At 39.1% G+C, this 15,149-nt stretch overlaps 1 protein-coding gene across 1 annotated transcript in view; it reads left to right on the top strand.

The window, feature by feature from the left end:
- The first annotated feature begins 461 nt into the window (after positions 1-461).
- The window catches only part of VAT1 (vesicle amine transport 1), a 41,245-nt gene continuing 26,557 nt past the window's right edge, over positions 462-15,149 (top strand). The window contains exon 1 of the mRNA XM_072404018.1: positions 462-987. Coding sequence (XP_072260119.1) covers positions 559-987 — 429 coding nt within the window. The 5' untranslated portion in view covers positions 462-558. The remainder of the gene's footprint in view (positions 988-15,149) is intronic.

Raw genomic sequence — 15,149 nt, 5'->3', positions numbered from 1 at the left:
CCAAATTTCCTAGCTGTGTCTGAGAGGAACCCCAAATCTCCTAGAAGTGTCTGAGAGGAACCCCAAATCTCCTGAGCAGTGTCTGAGGGGGATCCCAAATCCCCTAGCTGTGTCTGAGAGGAACTCCAAGTCTTCTAGCCGTGCCTGAGAGGAACCCCAAGTCTCCTAGCAGTGACTTAGAGGAACTCCAAATCTCCTAGCAGTGTCTGAGAGGAACCCCAGGTCTTCTAGTACTGTCTGAGGGGAACCCCAAATCTCCTAGCAATGTCTGAGGGGACCTCATATCACCTAGCAATATCTGAAGGTCGCGTAGCAACGCTCCTCTCCTCACGGCTATACCCCATACACCAAGCCGGGCCCCTGTGGCCCCTCATTATCGTCTCCTGAAGAAGCACCGTGTCCGGGCTCTTTAACCAGGCGGTATAAAGGCAGTGTTCCGAGGCTGGGGTGCTCCTCCTCTCCTTGTCTCAGCTGAGAGAGCCGGACACTCCCCATCTCGCTATCACTGCGCTCTGCCTGTCTGTGGGATAACACTGCCAAGCCTGCATCCTACCAACCATGTCTGCCGGAGAAGAAGCGGCCTCTGCCCAGACCCAGAAAACGGAGGAGCAGCCGCAGGAGAAGCAGGCTGCCGAGGATAAGAAAGACGAGACGGCGGCGGCACCGGAGCAGAAGCCCTCAGAGGAGGCGGCGGCGGCACCGGAGAGCACCGAGCAAGCTGCACCTCAGCCCCCTGAAGTCACCTACAAGTCCCTGGTGCTGAACGCCCATGGGGGCTATGACAAAGTTAAGCTTCAGAACAAAAAGGGAACCCCCAAACCCAAAGCCGGGGAGGTGCTGATCCGGGTGAAAGCCTGCGGACTGAACTTTGCTGATTTAATGGCCAGACAAGGAGTGTATGACCGGCTGCCATCTCTGCCAGTCTCCCTGGGCATGGAGTGCTCCGGTATTGTGGAGGAGCTGGGGGAGGGAGTGACAGACAGACAGGTAAGTCCCTGGCACCTGTGCCATGTATATGGATGACGACTCATCAGGGTGCCCAGCTTTCTCAGCCTGTATGGGTGTGCCGCCCCACTGACAGCTGTTACAGGATAAATGGACACACCCCATACACTCTGTATTAATAAGGACTCCTTATGTCCTGGCTGGATTATCTGTACATAAATACACTGATTAATATTCACTTCTATTGATTTCATGACTCATTAGCAGCTGTCTGTGTTCATAACGCTTCTGGCGTATTCTCCAATATGTCCACTAGGGGGCTGTATATTCCCTCATAACGCTCACATATGGGCTGTGGCTGCTAATCCTATCAATCATTGTGATCAATGGATCTGACCCAGAATAATGGCTGGGAATGGGGAGTAATACACCCATGGTTTCTGGATAGTGTTCAGATTTGGGCCCAATATATTTTCTGAAATATATAGAAAGAGCCTCTGCCTGATGACCACACCTAAGTGTTTTTTTTTTTTTTTTTAAAGAGTCTCTGTTTGCAAAGCTAAAACACCAGCATGGTGGTGGGGGTTATTTAATAAAGTGATATGTATTTCCGATAAGCTTTAAAAATGATGCCCATAGCTAAAACAAGCTGTATGTGATATAAAATTGTATGTGTACAATATTGGCATGCAGGTAAATCATAGTGAAAATGTGAGACCACCCCAGTGAAATAATACGATGGTTTTATTGACTCAGTGTTGAAAGGCAATTTAGTTATATAAATAAAAAATATTGCAACAAAGCTACATATAGTTTAACCCTGTGCAATATGCTGGCACTTTATAGTTTCATTAATACATATTTATTGTCTAAGGTCATTTATTATCTTATAGCTTTTCTTTCACTTGGTCATCTCTCTGCCCCAGATTTGCTTGGTAGACATTTAGTGGTGGTTGTGATACCAGTTTGATCTATAAAATATGTTGGTGCTATATAAATACTGCTTAATAATAAAAATACCCCCATTGCCTGGCTAGAAAATATTCTCATCTCTGTGATCACGTTTTATTGAAGAATATAGAAATAGAAGGTGGATCTTTTAAACCAGCTGGTGACTATTTTCATGGAACTTGCAGCTTTTGCTCTTTGTCTTGCTGTCTGTCTCAGGGATAACAATTCCTGAGACACCTATATCTGACTATCTGGTGCTATAAAGATCTGTATCTATGTAACAAATTGTAGTACCCTTCTCTGTCTTGTGTGGCATTGGTGATCTGCCATGGCATTGTAGTTTGCTGTCTATCATTGGTAGAATGGGTGTGGCAGTCTGTAGCGGAACAGATCTGATTGCCTGGCTGTGAAAGGGATTAAAGCCTACAAATCTTATGTACTAAATATTCTCAATCAATAAATCCCCCCCCCCCCTAAGACATTTTCAATGATTCTGTAAGAATCTTATATTTGTGATCTTGATGGCTCACCACACCCAGTTGTACCATGAGGAGGCCTTAATTGAGCTTTCCTATGCAGTGCTTGAAAAGTTTATTCATGGTCTAGTTACCACATGGGAATACAGTTTGCATAAATGGCAATAGGTTGGTTTAACGTCCACCCTGCGATCATTAATATGATTTATTTCTAGTTTAAATGCTGGGGGTAACACATAAAGGCATACGTGGCGTAAATCTTCTCTGCCGGCTCTGATATTGACTTGTCTGTTACATTGCTGTGTAGTGTTGCTGCTTTGTTTTGTCAATATCTCTGTGCAAATTGTGTGTAAGAAATTGTAAATATTTCTTAAAATTTTTTATATATGTATTCATTCGTGATCCACACTGCAAGAAATAATGAGAGCTAAGTAGACAAGCAAGCCATGCACACATAGTAGTAAAAAAATGTTTTTCTTCTTCCCGTCCCCTTCTCACCATTGTCATTCTGAATATGACCAATATTAGCCCTTATTCTCATTGATATTCTTTTCCAAGAAGTGTGCATTCACTTTTGTTTAATAGTGAGCAATGAGCCTTGTGGTGGGCAGTGTCTCCTGGGTGGGGCTGGGCAGGGTGGGAAGTAGTATCATTCCTTATTATAACTATATGGGAGCTTATCGCTCCTTATTATAAGTGTATAAGGGGGGAGGCGGGGGGATATCGTTCCTTTTTTGGTCTCCTTATCTTCCAGCTGTGATGAGGCAAGAAGGTATACTGACCTAGGATTTAAGGTCTTGTGGACCAACCTCTGCTAGAGATTCCAGTTTTTCTGTGCCCTTATGTAAAGTTTTTTTCTATGAGAACACTGTCCCACAGCCATCAAGTTTAGGGGCTAGGCATCTGGAAAGGCTACACTAGCCTAAAACATGTTGACTAGGCTGGCCGCAGGAGTCTTGGAAATGCACCCTACCTTACTATAAAACATTGGACTGGCTGCTGTGGGCCCATTGTGTATGCATTCTGCCACAGTTAACTTCTGCATACCCTGATATATCTTACATTATGAGTAGATTTACAATGCAGTCATTGTTTAGACTTATTCCAGAATGAATTATTCAAGCATCAGAAATAATCGTAGCAGACCTTATATATGCACATGGGTACCATTCTGGAAGAGATTCATTTAATGAGCTGAATTCATCTATTTAGAAAAGATCTAGTTATAATGTATGCAATGGGTTATCTGAGGTGGGTATTATGCTGTGATCAAAATCCTTGCTTAATACAATTTTCAATAAATATTACAATAAACATAGAATTTTATTAGAACATGCATAACATCTTACATCTGTTTATTATGGTAAAGGCCTGATTGTTGGCTCCTAAATGTTGCAAAGATTATATATAATTTAATTAGAGGTAAAATCTCTGATTTTTCTTCCCTAGTCCAATGCAGGAGTATCTTTGCCTGCTCTGTTCCATAGGATCCTATCATAAAGGGTTGTGATGTTCATCCTCGCCCAGGCAGGGTAAGGGAAGTAGAAATAAAAGTTTATGCTTTCACTGCTATGGCTTTTTTCACTTGCATAAAGAGGATTTAGAGCTTGGACCCAGCCAGCACAAGCAAATCTTTCAATTCAGTGAATGCTCTGCTTTAATGCAATATTAAACTTTTTATCCTTTTTCTATTGAATTTACTAAATACCCAAATTTGACTTCACAGTGGATTGATAAAATAACTTTTCCATTTGTCATTGCTTCTTTGTCACCAGTAAGTCTGTGCAATACCTTGATACTATCATTGGTGTCTGTACAGCACTTGTTCGTTCTACCGTCACTTGAAAAGACCGTTCTCTGAAGGGCCGACAAGTGGGAGGTGAACCATTGCATTCTCCCTATTAGTAAACAGCAGTTTGGTCAGTTTCAAGGATCTGGTAATAGAATGGATCTGTGAAGGGACAGCTGTAAAGGTGCTAGATTTTTCACTCGGGCAAATTTAGTGTACCTGTAAAGTGTTTCTGAACTACAGAAAAGAGAAAAATCTGTTCTCACTTGCTGGACAGAGTTGTGTGATGTGACAGCTGTATAAAACTCCGAACTGGATGCCCATCTTTAAAGTGAAACTGGTGCTATTTTTTTATAGTTGGTACCTTAATCTCATGGAGGTAGGGTAGTTTACACAAGTCTAACATTTGCCTTTGGGACAGTACAGATATAGTATTATGACTTTAGTGTTTACAAAAGGTATTTTTCGCTGGCCTAATTTTTCCCAATACAAAATATGCATGCTAGGAGATATAGTAATACTCATGTATATGTAACTAAGATCTTTTGAAGTTTTTTTTTTTTTTTTTTTTTTTTTTCCCTGCATTGCATGTGAAAAATTTTATTAACCTTTAAGTACGTTAGAACTAAATGCTAAAAGTAAAATATTAAAAAATCTGACAACCTTTTAATAGTTGACTTTCTGTTATTTGATATTCTGAATGTATAATGAGTTTGTTATCTTTTGTGTTATGAAACTTCAATAAAGATATTGAAAAGAGCAAAGGTTGCCAGAGGTGGAAGTTTAGTCACAGCTTCAGTTGCTTTGAGCAGCAGCCGGCTAACATTTAGGATTATTTTTGTAGTTTGTGCCATACATAGCCCATGTTGACACTTTGCTAATGCTGCCTTTGCCTTCACTTCCTGCCTTTATCTCCAAGTGGTTTGCTGCAGAATAGAGGAAACCAGAAACTCAGCGATTTCATCTCAAAAGTGGTCTGCTGCAAAATAAAGAAAGCTAGAAATGTATTTCCTTGTTCCATTGACAACTATAAAATTTGGAGAAGTTCCTCTTCGTGACGATAGTTGCCATTTTTGAGGGATGAATTTCAATCCATTCTTGGGAAAATGGATTCTGGGTCTGGGAAAAAATTACCAACACACCTAATAAACTTAAATTAATAAATGATAAAATGTCCGGTTTTACAGGTTATAGTTGGGGTGTGTTCCTGGTTGGCTCCTCTGTGCTTTATTCTGCACTGACAACTCATGTTTTACTAGTAAGGCAGCTCTACAAAACCTCCTGCGTACTGTAGGAATCAAATCATGTAACTACAAGAAACTATTCTAAAAAAATAAATGACCTTTACTGCTTTAGTCTGGCATCAAAGTAAGGAAAACAAACTATGGACTGCAGAGTCTAAGGGCTGCACAAAGTTCCAGGGTCCCCCTATAAAAAAAAAAAAATGTTGTATTGGTATGTTAATAAAGTAGTGACTGAAATACAATTTTGAAATGTGTAAGACTGAGGCCTAATTCCTTCAGAATAAACTAGGAAAGCAGCTGTCACCTGGTCATTAGATGTCACCCATATCTTGCCTCCTGACTTAATGCCCTGTCACCACCTTGGTACCCCTGTATCATTCAGCCCTATTATTTTACATTCTCCCTTGTTTTATGGTTTCAAAATTTCAGCAACAGAGCTCTGCAGTACGCGTCACTGTCTTATTAAAAATCGTGACGCTTGCCTTGGCAGAGCGTTCTAGGAAAACGTGTTTCCACGGTGACTAAAACCAATTACCTTGTTGATGCATCTTCTTGGCAGGTAACGTAAAAGTAAATTTTAGACAATATAATGAAATATTTATTTGCAGAGAAGCCTGCTGCATATTGATCAGATTTGTAGAAACCTCTTGCACCTTAGTGTGGCATAAAAAGACATTGAGCAAAAAAGATTCTTGAAAAAAAGAGCAGTGTTCTTGACATATGGAGTCAGGTTTATGCAAATGTTTCTCTTCAGAACATCAAACAGATTTCTAAAGTTTATGTTTTGAAATCTAACAGTGTGGTGTAACTTATCTGGGAATGCTGTGCTTCAGTAACCTAAGTGACCTAAAAAGGCTCCCTGCATTTGTTTGTCCATCAGACTATGGACAATAAAATGTGCTATACAAGACAGCAGCATCATTGCATGTCATCCCTGACCGCTCTAGTTTTATGTACACTTCTGATATTTGAGGATCTTGCCAATTGTCAGACTGAAGAGGTTTCAGTCTTTCTGACAGGTTAGAAACACAACAAAGGTTTACAGTAAAATGCTGGTGGGGTGCCAATATTCTATTGCAACTAAGTATTTTAAGGTGAACTCCAGGAATAAGCATTCCTTTCCTTGCTGTGGGATTCCCCTAAATTATAAGTGATGTGTGTTTAGGTCTAGGGGACAAGCAAAAAGGGCTTTGCTTTTTCTTGATACTCAGTCTGTGTTCACCTGTAATGCCCTATGTTCTACTTGCTTGGACAGAGTCAAAAGCTTTTGGGTATGTGACATACCACCCACTCTCATAATGCAATGCCTAAAAAGCCAATGGCCAGGCCTAGGTAGGTCTGTATATGAGGAGAGGCCATACTACATAATTATTTGTTGGCTGTGTGCATGGGGTGGGATTGTGTATGCTGATGAGCTTTCTGGTGTCAGTGAACATGCCATACACCATATAACACGGGCCCATGTTTTTTTGCTTTAAACATCTGTTCGCTACCAGCCATATTTAAGCATTTCACACAATCTCGCCACATTAGCTATTCACATAAATTGCTGTATGTTTTAGTGCATTTGTCAAAGGAAACCACATGGGTGAGACTCTTTTATATGCTTGAAAATGTGCCGTGTTGCATGCCTAGTCTTAGCAGTATGCAATGTTGCAGTCCATAAAATGAAACCACATGGCTAAGGCTAGGTACATTTTTATTTTATTTATTTTTATAACGATTGTATAGTGCACAATTCTGTACAAGCTGTAACGATACAATCGTTCAAATATAATCCACCAATGTACACACTAGATATGATCGCTTGAACAATGCAGGAAGTGACGTGTACCAGAGAAAGTGTACTGAAGAACCATTCACAATCACTACTGAATGATGTTACAATAGATGGTGAACAATCATTGCCCAATCAGATCTGCAGAGGCCGTCGTTCATTTCCAGCGACATTCCTTGTTAATCAGCTTTGTTGTGCATTTTTAACAATTTTGTGACGATCGGTCGTTAAGCTTTCATCTCAGACAATTTTTGCACGTGTGAATGTAGCCCAAGTGTGTTTGTCTAAAATATATATATATATATATATATGTATGTATGTAACCAATATACACAGCCAAAGTAAAACTGCTGATAGTCAATGTTAATTACTTTATCAATCTTGATATGTTGGCACCTGCAAGAAAGTGGCATATTTAAGACAACAAATGGTTAATTCTTGAAGGTGACACTTGGTCAACAAAATAAAAAATGTGCAAGTGTAAGGATCTGAGCAAATTTGATGGTCAGAGGTCTTAGAAAAATGTTGCATAACTGAGATATGACATGGGTTTTTGGGCCACCACTAAAGGTTTGTTGCAGGGACCTGCTGTCTTAGTCCAGTCACACAGAGAAGCCACTGTAGCACAAATTGGTTGTTGGTAGCCATTAGTGCAAGGTGTTTGGTTTTACAAAAGGTCTACTGTCAAGTTCCAACATTGACTATTGGTAGTAGAGCCGTTTCTCCACCTAGATTAATTAAAAGAATAATTCTATTGGATTGTATTTGACACCTTTTGTGGTATAACTGTTTGATCATTTTCCGGGCCATATGTCCTTAAAATCCTTAATGCAGATCTATGGTTCCACTATGACAAGGCAGGATTTTTATTGTGGAAGGGCAGGTGACTCTTTAAAACATATGCAGTGCATACCTGGCATATCCCAGCATCTTCCAGGGCTGTCTGGAATGAACTCCTGTGCACATGTTTAGGCGTTGCATCATTCCAGCTGGGTCAATAAACATCTCCAAAAATTTGCAACTGAGAAGAGGACCAGGTAAAGATGGCAGTGTCCATGGTGGAACAGGGACTGGTGAGTGTGTTTAAAATATTGCAGTCAGGCAGTTATTTTATTGCAGAAGGGACATCCCCTTCACTCCTGCAATAAACAACCTGCCTAGTAGTAGGTTTTTTGTTTTTTTGGGGGGTTTTAGTTCTACTTTATTTGTACTTGGGTGTATCCAGGAAAAATTGTTTGCGGAGGGTAGATATACCATATAACGCTTTTGAGTAGCTATAAACTCAACTTTTATCACTGGTGGAAAGTTGTGCAAAATGTCTGTCCTGCTATGGGATTACACTTATGAGCCATGGGTGTTCTTATTCCCCATTGTACTTCTTTGCACCTATTGATATTTTTGTTGGGTTAAAACAATGAATCTTGGCCTTTTTAACAATTCTAGCAAATAATTTTTCTTTATAGGCACCATTCAAATGAAAATTTAAAGATTTGCTTGTTCAAACCGTTGTAAATTTCAATATGATGGAACATACTAACATATGACTGTGTATATCTGAATTTCATGAGGCAAACATCTAAATCTTGACAAGAGATGATTTGGGTTTTTTTTTTTCTTAATGTGAATTGTTAATCTAATAGTTATAATTTTTTTTTTTTTGTTAAACATTATCTTTTGGCCTAAAATCTTCAGACTTTGTCATGATGAAGAAGTTCATAGTTGACTGCAAGCTGCTCAAGGCCTTAAAGCAGGAACTCAACCCTGAATCATAACTGCCCCATCATTCCTCAGTTTGCTTGAGGCTTTTCTCTTGAAATGCTGTCCTTGGTTTGTGCCAAACATTTTTAATGTTTCTGTGGCCAAAAAAAAAATCATAAGTACACTGCCCTTTGTTCTAGAAGGTCTGGTTCTTGCCTATATGTTAACTGGCAAAATGTTTTGCTTAGGTTTGGAGCAGTAAAGGCTTTTCCTATCACAGCTGTTATGCAGGTTAAATCGGTACCATCTTTGTAGAGGCATACAATGCCATATTTAAATAAGGTTCTTTGAGGCTTTTTCTGGTATCAAATCCCACAACAGAATGGTTGAGGAAAAGATATTCATCAATTCTAGATAATATTTATCTTTGTCTTCCATCAGAATTTAAGCTGATCCTTGTTCACTTGGAATACTCAGCCATGTGCTGGTGAGATTATTTCACAGGAATTTGCTTTTCACGAGACTGGATATTTGGAGTGGAGATTCTCGACTGGTTTAGTAATCTGCCCTGCTGTACCCACGTAAACCTATTTCCCAACAAAATGGCACTAATCTCTGCTGTCAGGTCTTCTCCGGCACTTACCACCCCAGCACAAAGTACAGCATAGAAAGGAACATGAAACCATTGCCGCTGGTGTAAATGGGCTCCCTGCATATATTTATTTCTAGGAGTTTGATACCTTTTTTTATTACAAAGAAAATATAAAACCTGTTGTACACTATAGTCCCCAATAAGAGGCTTCATTTTGGTTAATCTCTCAATCACTGTCTTCCATTCATGTAATGTACATTTTGTTGTAACTTTTCCAGATATAGGCTGTCCACTTTTATTGAAGCATTGTTTAATGTCTAGATTTAAAGCCCAGTTTTGTCAATTTTTTTTATTACTTTTTAGTCCTGAATCGTTATAAATCTCATAAAAACCATTTTTAGACTGCCATTCAGGGGCCTTTATTTCTATTGTATTAGTAGTCACACTTTGCAGTATTGGTCTGTTATGACATTTGTCATGCAAAGGACTAGACAGTATGTCGGACAACAGGTCTCTACAAGCTTTTACAAGGCATTTGCAAAGTTCCTAAAGGAAGGCCCAGGTCATATGTAAGTTTCTCCTTTACCATTTTGAATTCTCTATATTGATTATTCAGGTAATCTTCATTTTATCTCCTGCTGGAAAGAAGGTTTAAGCTCAAGATGTACAGGGGAGGGTGAGGACTGGGGTACCAGAGAACTCTCAAAGACACCTCCTTCATTACCTAATCTGTGTTTCCCATGCAGGCCAAAATTTAGGAGTAGCATTCAGGCTGTATTAGCTGCTTTTTGGCTTTTCTTTCGGTTGTGCAGATCCCACAAAGCATTCTTGAAGCAGTGAGAGGCGGCGGTGATGTGCTGCTGTACAATAGGGGCCTGTGTCTGATTCCTGTGGTGTCTGGATGAATAAAAGAATTTCAAGAATTGAGCAGCAGGGGAAGAGAGGAGGTGGAGAGGGCCTTTCCTGCCTATCGGATATTACTGGGCAGCAACATTTTAACAAATTGTGGATTGCCAGATATTTCCCCCTATTTAAAAGAAACTTCACTGGAAGCTGTTGGACACACTTGTAAGGATGTCATGAATCTAAACACAGCCGAAGTTGATTTCCTTGAGTAAAGTGTATGAGAAGGAAGTGTTACTGAACGGACATCCACCACACCCAAGAGAGCTGTACTGCTACATAGCCAGGATTATAGCATGTAAAGTTAGCAGGTACATGCGGTTGCCATAGCTTGACCCACAGAGTACTTGCTTACTCTTTGATTTGCCACTACAGTTAATAAGTATGCAATAAAGAGAACCTGTACCAAGAGAAAGCTGTTCACTTTTGACATGCTGTCATTCTCGGACTTCAGATTTTGTAGTTCCTATGCCAAGAGGAGTATCCTTTAGTGGAAAACCCATAAGCAAATAATTTTGGAAGACCTCTTAACTCTATATTAAACTGTGGTTAACTCAGTTCTAACATTGGACATTTATTCCTCTGCAAAAACAGCTGTATTTTGTATTGGGTATGGCCATTAAACCAGACAGTGCCACAAATAATAAACCTTTATTATACCTATACTGATTTAAAACCAGTAAGTGTAATAAAAACATCAAACAAGCCAAGTATCCTGACTACAAAAGTGATTCTCCAAATTATTGTCCATCATAGTATTCTGGGTTTATCTGAGCATCCTGGCTGCAAAAAGCACAAAATTTGAATGATCTAACTCAAGCATTCCTGTTAGTCCATATTTTATATAAAGCAAGGCAAGTTTATTAAAGTGCTTTATCTAATTCATATAACAGCTGAATACTAATAAATATTTACATGTTCATTCACAACTTTCAGTTGGGCTTTGGAAAGCTCTGCCAAATTTTTCCACCAGATCATGCCCAAACTGTAGGGGAACTGAAAGCTGCTTCCATTTTCGTAAATCTCCTTTGTGTATTGCTTATTGACCACAAAGGGTAAAATCTTTGCAAACCCCCAATATTGCCTTTTCAGCAATAAAATCATAGCTGTGCTGTACATGACCTGTGCTGAGAGCAGAGCTGTGATTGGCAGCAAGCAGGTCTTCCCACTATAGATGAAGTGTAGAAAAACTTCACAAAGTTAATATTTGGGCAGCCACCCTAAGCAAGGAGAAAGCAGAAGTCTCATGCTTGTATTACAGGAAACTCTAACAGAGGTGAGGTGCAGGAGTTGTTTCCTGCAGATTTCTGCTTAGGAAGAAATAAGCTATACATAAGTTTCCCTTCCTTTGTTTATTTACGGTCTATTAACATGTTCATCCAATAGGTAAGTGCTTACCAATGATAAATCATTTGGATACAGCCAGATATTAGTATCTGATCTGTACATCCGGTTACAAGCAAACTAGCCAGTACAAACCCCAAGCCAAGGTTAGGGATGTTTGGCAACACACAGAAGGGAGAAACTAAATAACCTGGCAAGGCAATACTTTCCTACTTATTTATAAAACAAATTCAGTGTGAAGTTGTGAAGGGTGCATAGTAATATGGGATTATAGGCTGGTAACCCAGGGCTGGGAGTTATCCAGTTTAAAGTGCTGAAATCAGACCTTCAAATACCATGTACCTCTGTTCCTGTTTTATTGTGCTTCCCTAATTAAGTTGCCTTAGTTTATGGTTTCTCGAAATTTGATTGTGGATGAAGCTCGCCCACTTCTTTTCCGATTCATTAAGACAGATTCCATCTGTTGAGCTCTCTTGTCTTCATGCCAACAGGTCTGTGCGGACTTAAATAGTGTACAATAATTAGATGTGCACATGTTTTCCAATACTCTGTTGAAGGCTTTCTACAGAGATGCAAAACAAATGAGCAATGAAAAAATAAAAGATTTGCTGTTTGTTGGAATGCTAGAGTTTCTACTATTGAAGGAAAAAAAAAATCTGTAATGCCTACGTACATTTTGCTTCCTCAACAAGGACTTTTAATGGATATTGTATGTATAGTGCTGGTTAAATCAATAGACTAGTCCAGTGTTACCAAAGAGGCTTGTAGGGCTGAGACAGACTAGGGATATTTTATTACTATTTACAAGTAGCACATGTATCGGCCTTTACTGGATACACTTGGAGAGCGTTCTAACTCTTGCTAACAAATGTTGCTCCTCTGTAGTATAGCATGTGGACTATAAAATGGCTTATGCTGCTAAAGAGCTTATTTGAGGAGCATTATACCAATCATTTTTCAACACCTAAAATGGGGAAACAAAGGCTTATTATGATGTCTTTTAGATCTGGTTCTTTGTGTTTCCTTGGTCTAGGCGGAATAAATGTTTTAGTACACCCTCCTTTTTTTCTATCCAAGTTGCAGTTTTCTCAACTTTATCCAGGGTAATTTTCCAGGGCCAGGGAATATGGCTTTTTAAAAATCACTTTAGCTTGTTGTAGTAATTTCTAGGCCTCCTACATGGCATTCTCCTCTTAACATACAGATCTTTAGCTCATGCTGCAAATTATTTATAAGACAGCTGTGCTGTTAGACAGTTGTTTGTCAGCAGGGTTTCCTGCATTGCATTTGCTACAACACTAAGACCCATATGTGACATTTGTTGTACCTATGTACTCTTCAAAGCTCTGTTCTGTATACCACTGTGCTTGCTTTATGGGGCTTCCTATGTAGTTGGTGTTAGTCTGTGTGGGGAAAAGGTATAGACTTTTATAGACATTTCACGTGTTTGCATAGCTCTACTTTAACATTAAAGTGTAAAACATATTGTTTAAGTACATTTGCCCATCCCAGTCCACACAGAATAGTTTGTGTTGAATTGTAGGTTTCTTCTTGTATGTTTTCATTGGCTTGGTTAGAGTTGCATTTTACTGTCATTTTAGGTATAAGAACCAATTTTAGGTAATAAGAAATTTACATTCACTGACCTGAAGCCTAGCATTGGTGTTCATAGGATGAGCTGACATTCAGATGTAATTTCATTTTCCACTACACACTGATCTCCCCTTTGCAGTGAACTTCTGCCAGTGGAATAGTTTGGAAAGAAACCAGTGGTAATGTCTGACTTCAGCATTGGAAAATGATCTTTTGAACTGCCAGATTCTTACAGGAAGTGCAAAATTTGGCAGGGTTCCGTTTCTGAAACTTTTGTCTTAAAGAAAATGAAAAAACATCGTTTGGACGAAGGCCATTTTCCTTTTCTGCTTTTACAATGCGTGTGTTTGTTGGGTATCTAGTCGGTGCCAATGATTTTTTTTTTTTTTTTTTTTAAACTCTGTATCTTAATAAAAACAATGCTGCAGGACATAGTTTTGTTTTTAGTATGGAATTATACACTATTGCCAGACCTTTTTACCAGCTTCCTTTATGATTTTACATTTTATAACATCCTAATAGTTTACCTGTAAAAGCTTTTCTTGTTTGTGTATTCAAAAGCCTTGAGGCTGCTGCTGGTTTCTGCTATTTTGGATGTAATATCAAGACACTTGTCACTCTGAATATATATATATATATATATATATATATATATATATATATATATATATATATATATATCCCCTTTTGCTACATTAAGGGTTATGTAGAAAATGGAGGAGTGGTGCTCATATTTTCTGACTTTACCCACCCACCTACCCATCTATATTTACTGAGGTCAGTTAGAAAAATCCAGACGTATGTCAACTTGGCATCAAGCATCTTGAGATTATCATTACACGGTATTTATATAGCGCTAACATATTGCGCAGCGCTGTACAAATTTTAGTCATGTGACTAGCTGTCCCTCAAAGGAGCTTAGTCTAATGCTCCAATCAGTCATGTCATATCAGTCTAAGGACAATTTTTATTTTTTTTTTATTTTTTGGGGGGGCACAATTTACCTAACTGCATGTTTTGGAATGTGGGAGGTACCTGGAGGAAACCCATACAAACATGTGGAGAACCTGCAAACTCCTTGCAGATAATGTCCTGGCCGAGATTTGAATCTGGGACCCAGTGCTGCATAGGCCAGTGCTAACCACTGAGCCACTGTGCTGCCCCAAGATCCCTAGAACCTAGGTACTGACTGGAGGAAGAGGTTTAACCTATATGCACATGTATAAAGCATGTGGAATGTCCTTCAGGCACTAGTTCAGCCTTTTCTAGAAGTACATCAAAATCTTTTTTGAGAAATGTAGGACTGGGACTGGCTTTTTACTTTAAATGACAGCTTTACATTTGGGAATATGTAATGGAAGGGCTAACAATATGGCACATTTTTTCATGTGGTATTGATTGGTATGTGGTGGTTAATGGTAATTTTTCCCGACAGATTTAATGCCCATACTAAGTTTTAATAAAATGAGGACATCAGCATAAAGTGCTGCACCCCCAGGTATACTTCTGTTGGGTCATTTCCAAACTGAATTATTTGACGTTTAATATATAGAGCTAAAATTTGAGTCTGTCATGACACCAAATATTAAGTCTGTTTTGGTTTGGAGCCAGGTCTGCTTTAAAAACACATGCACCTGCTGAACATTTTGGCAGTTATGTAAAAGAAATGTGTTGTCAGTATTATACCGTATTTTTTGCCATATAAGACGCACTTTTTCTTCCCCAAATCTGGGGGGGAAAGTTAGTGCGTCCTATACGACAAATGTGTTAAAAAAAATAATTAAAATATTATACTCACCCGATCCTGCGTGTGTCTCTGGCTGCAGCGTGTCTCTCT

This window comes from Pyxicephalus adspersus, chromosome 3 (assembly GCF_032062135.1).
Source record: "Pyxicephalus adspersus chromosome 3, UCB_Pads_2.0, whole genome shotgun sequence".
Classification (NCBI taxonomy): domain Eukaryota; kingdom Metazoa; phylum Chordata; class Amphibia; order Anura; family Pyxicephalidae; genus Pyxicephalus; species Pyxicephalus adspersus.
This window is presented reverse-complemented; position numbering and strand designations above follow the sequence as displayed.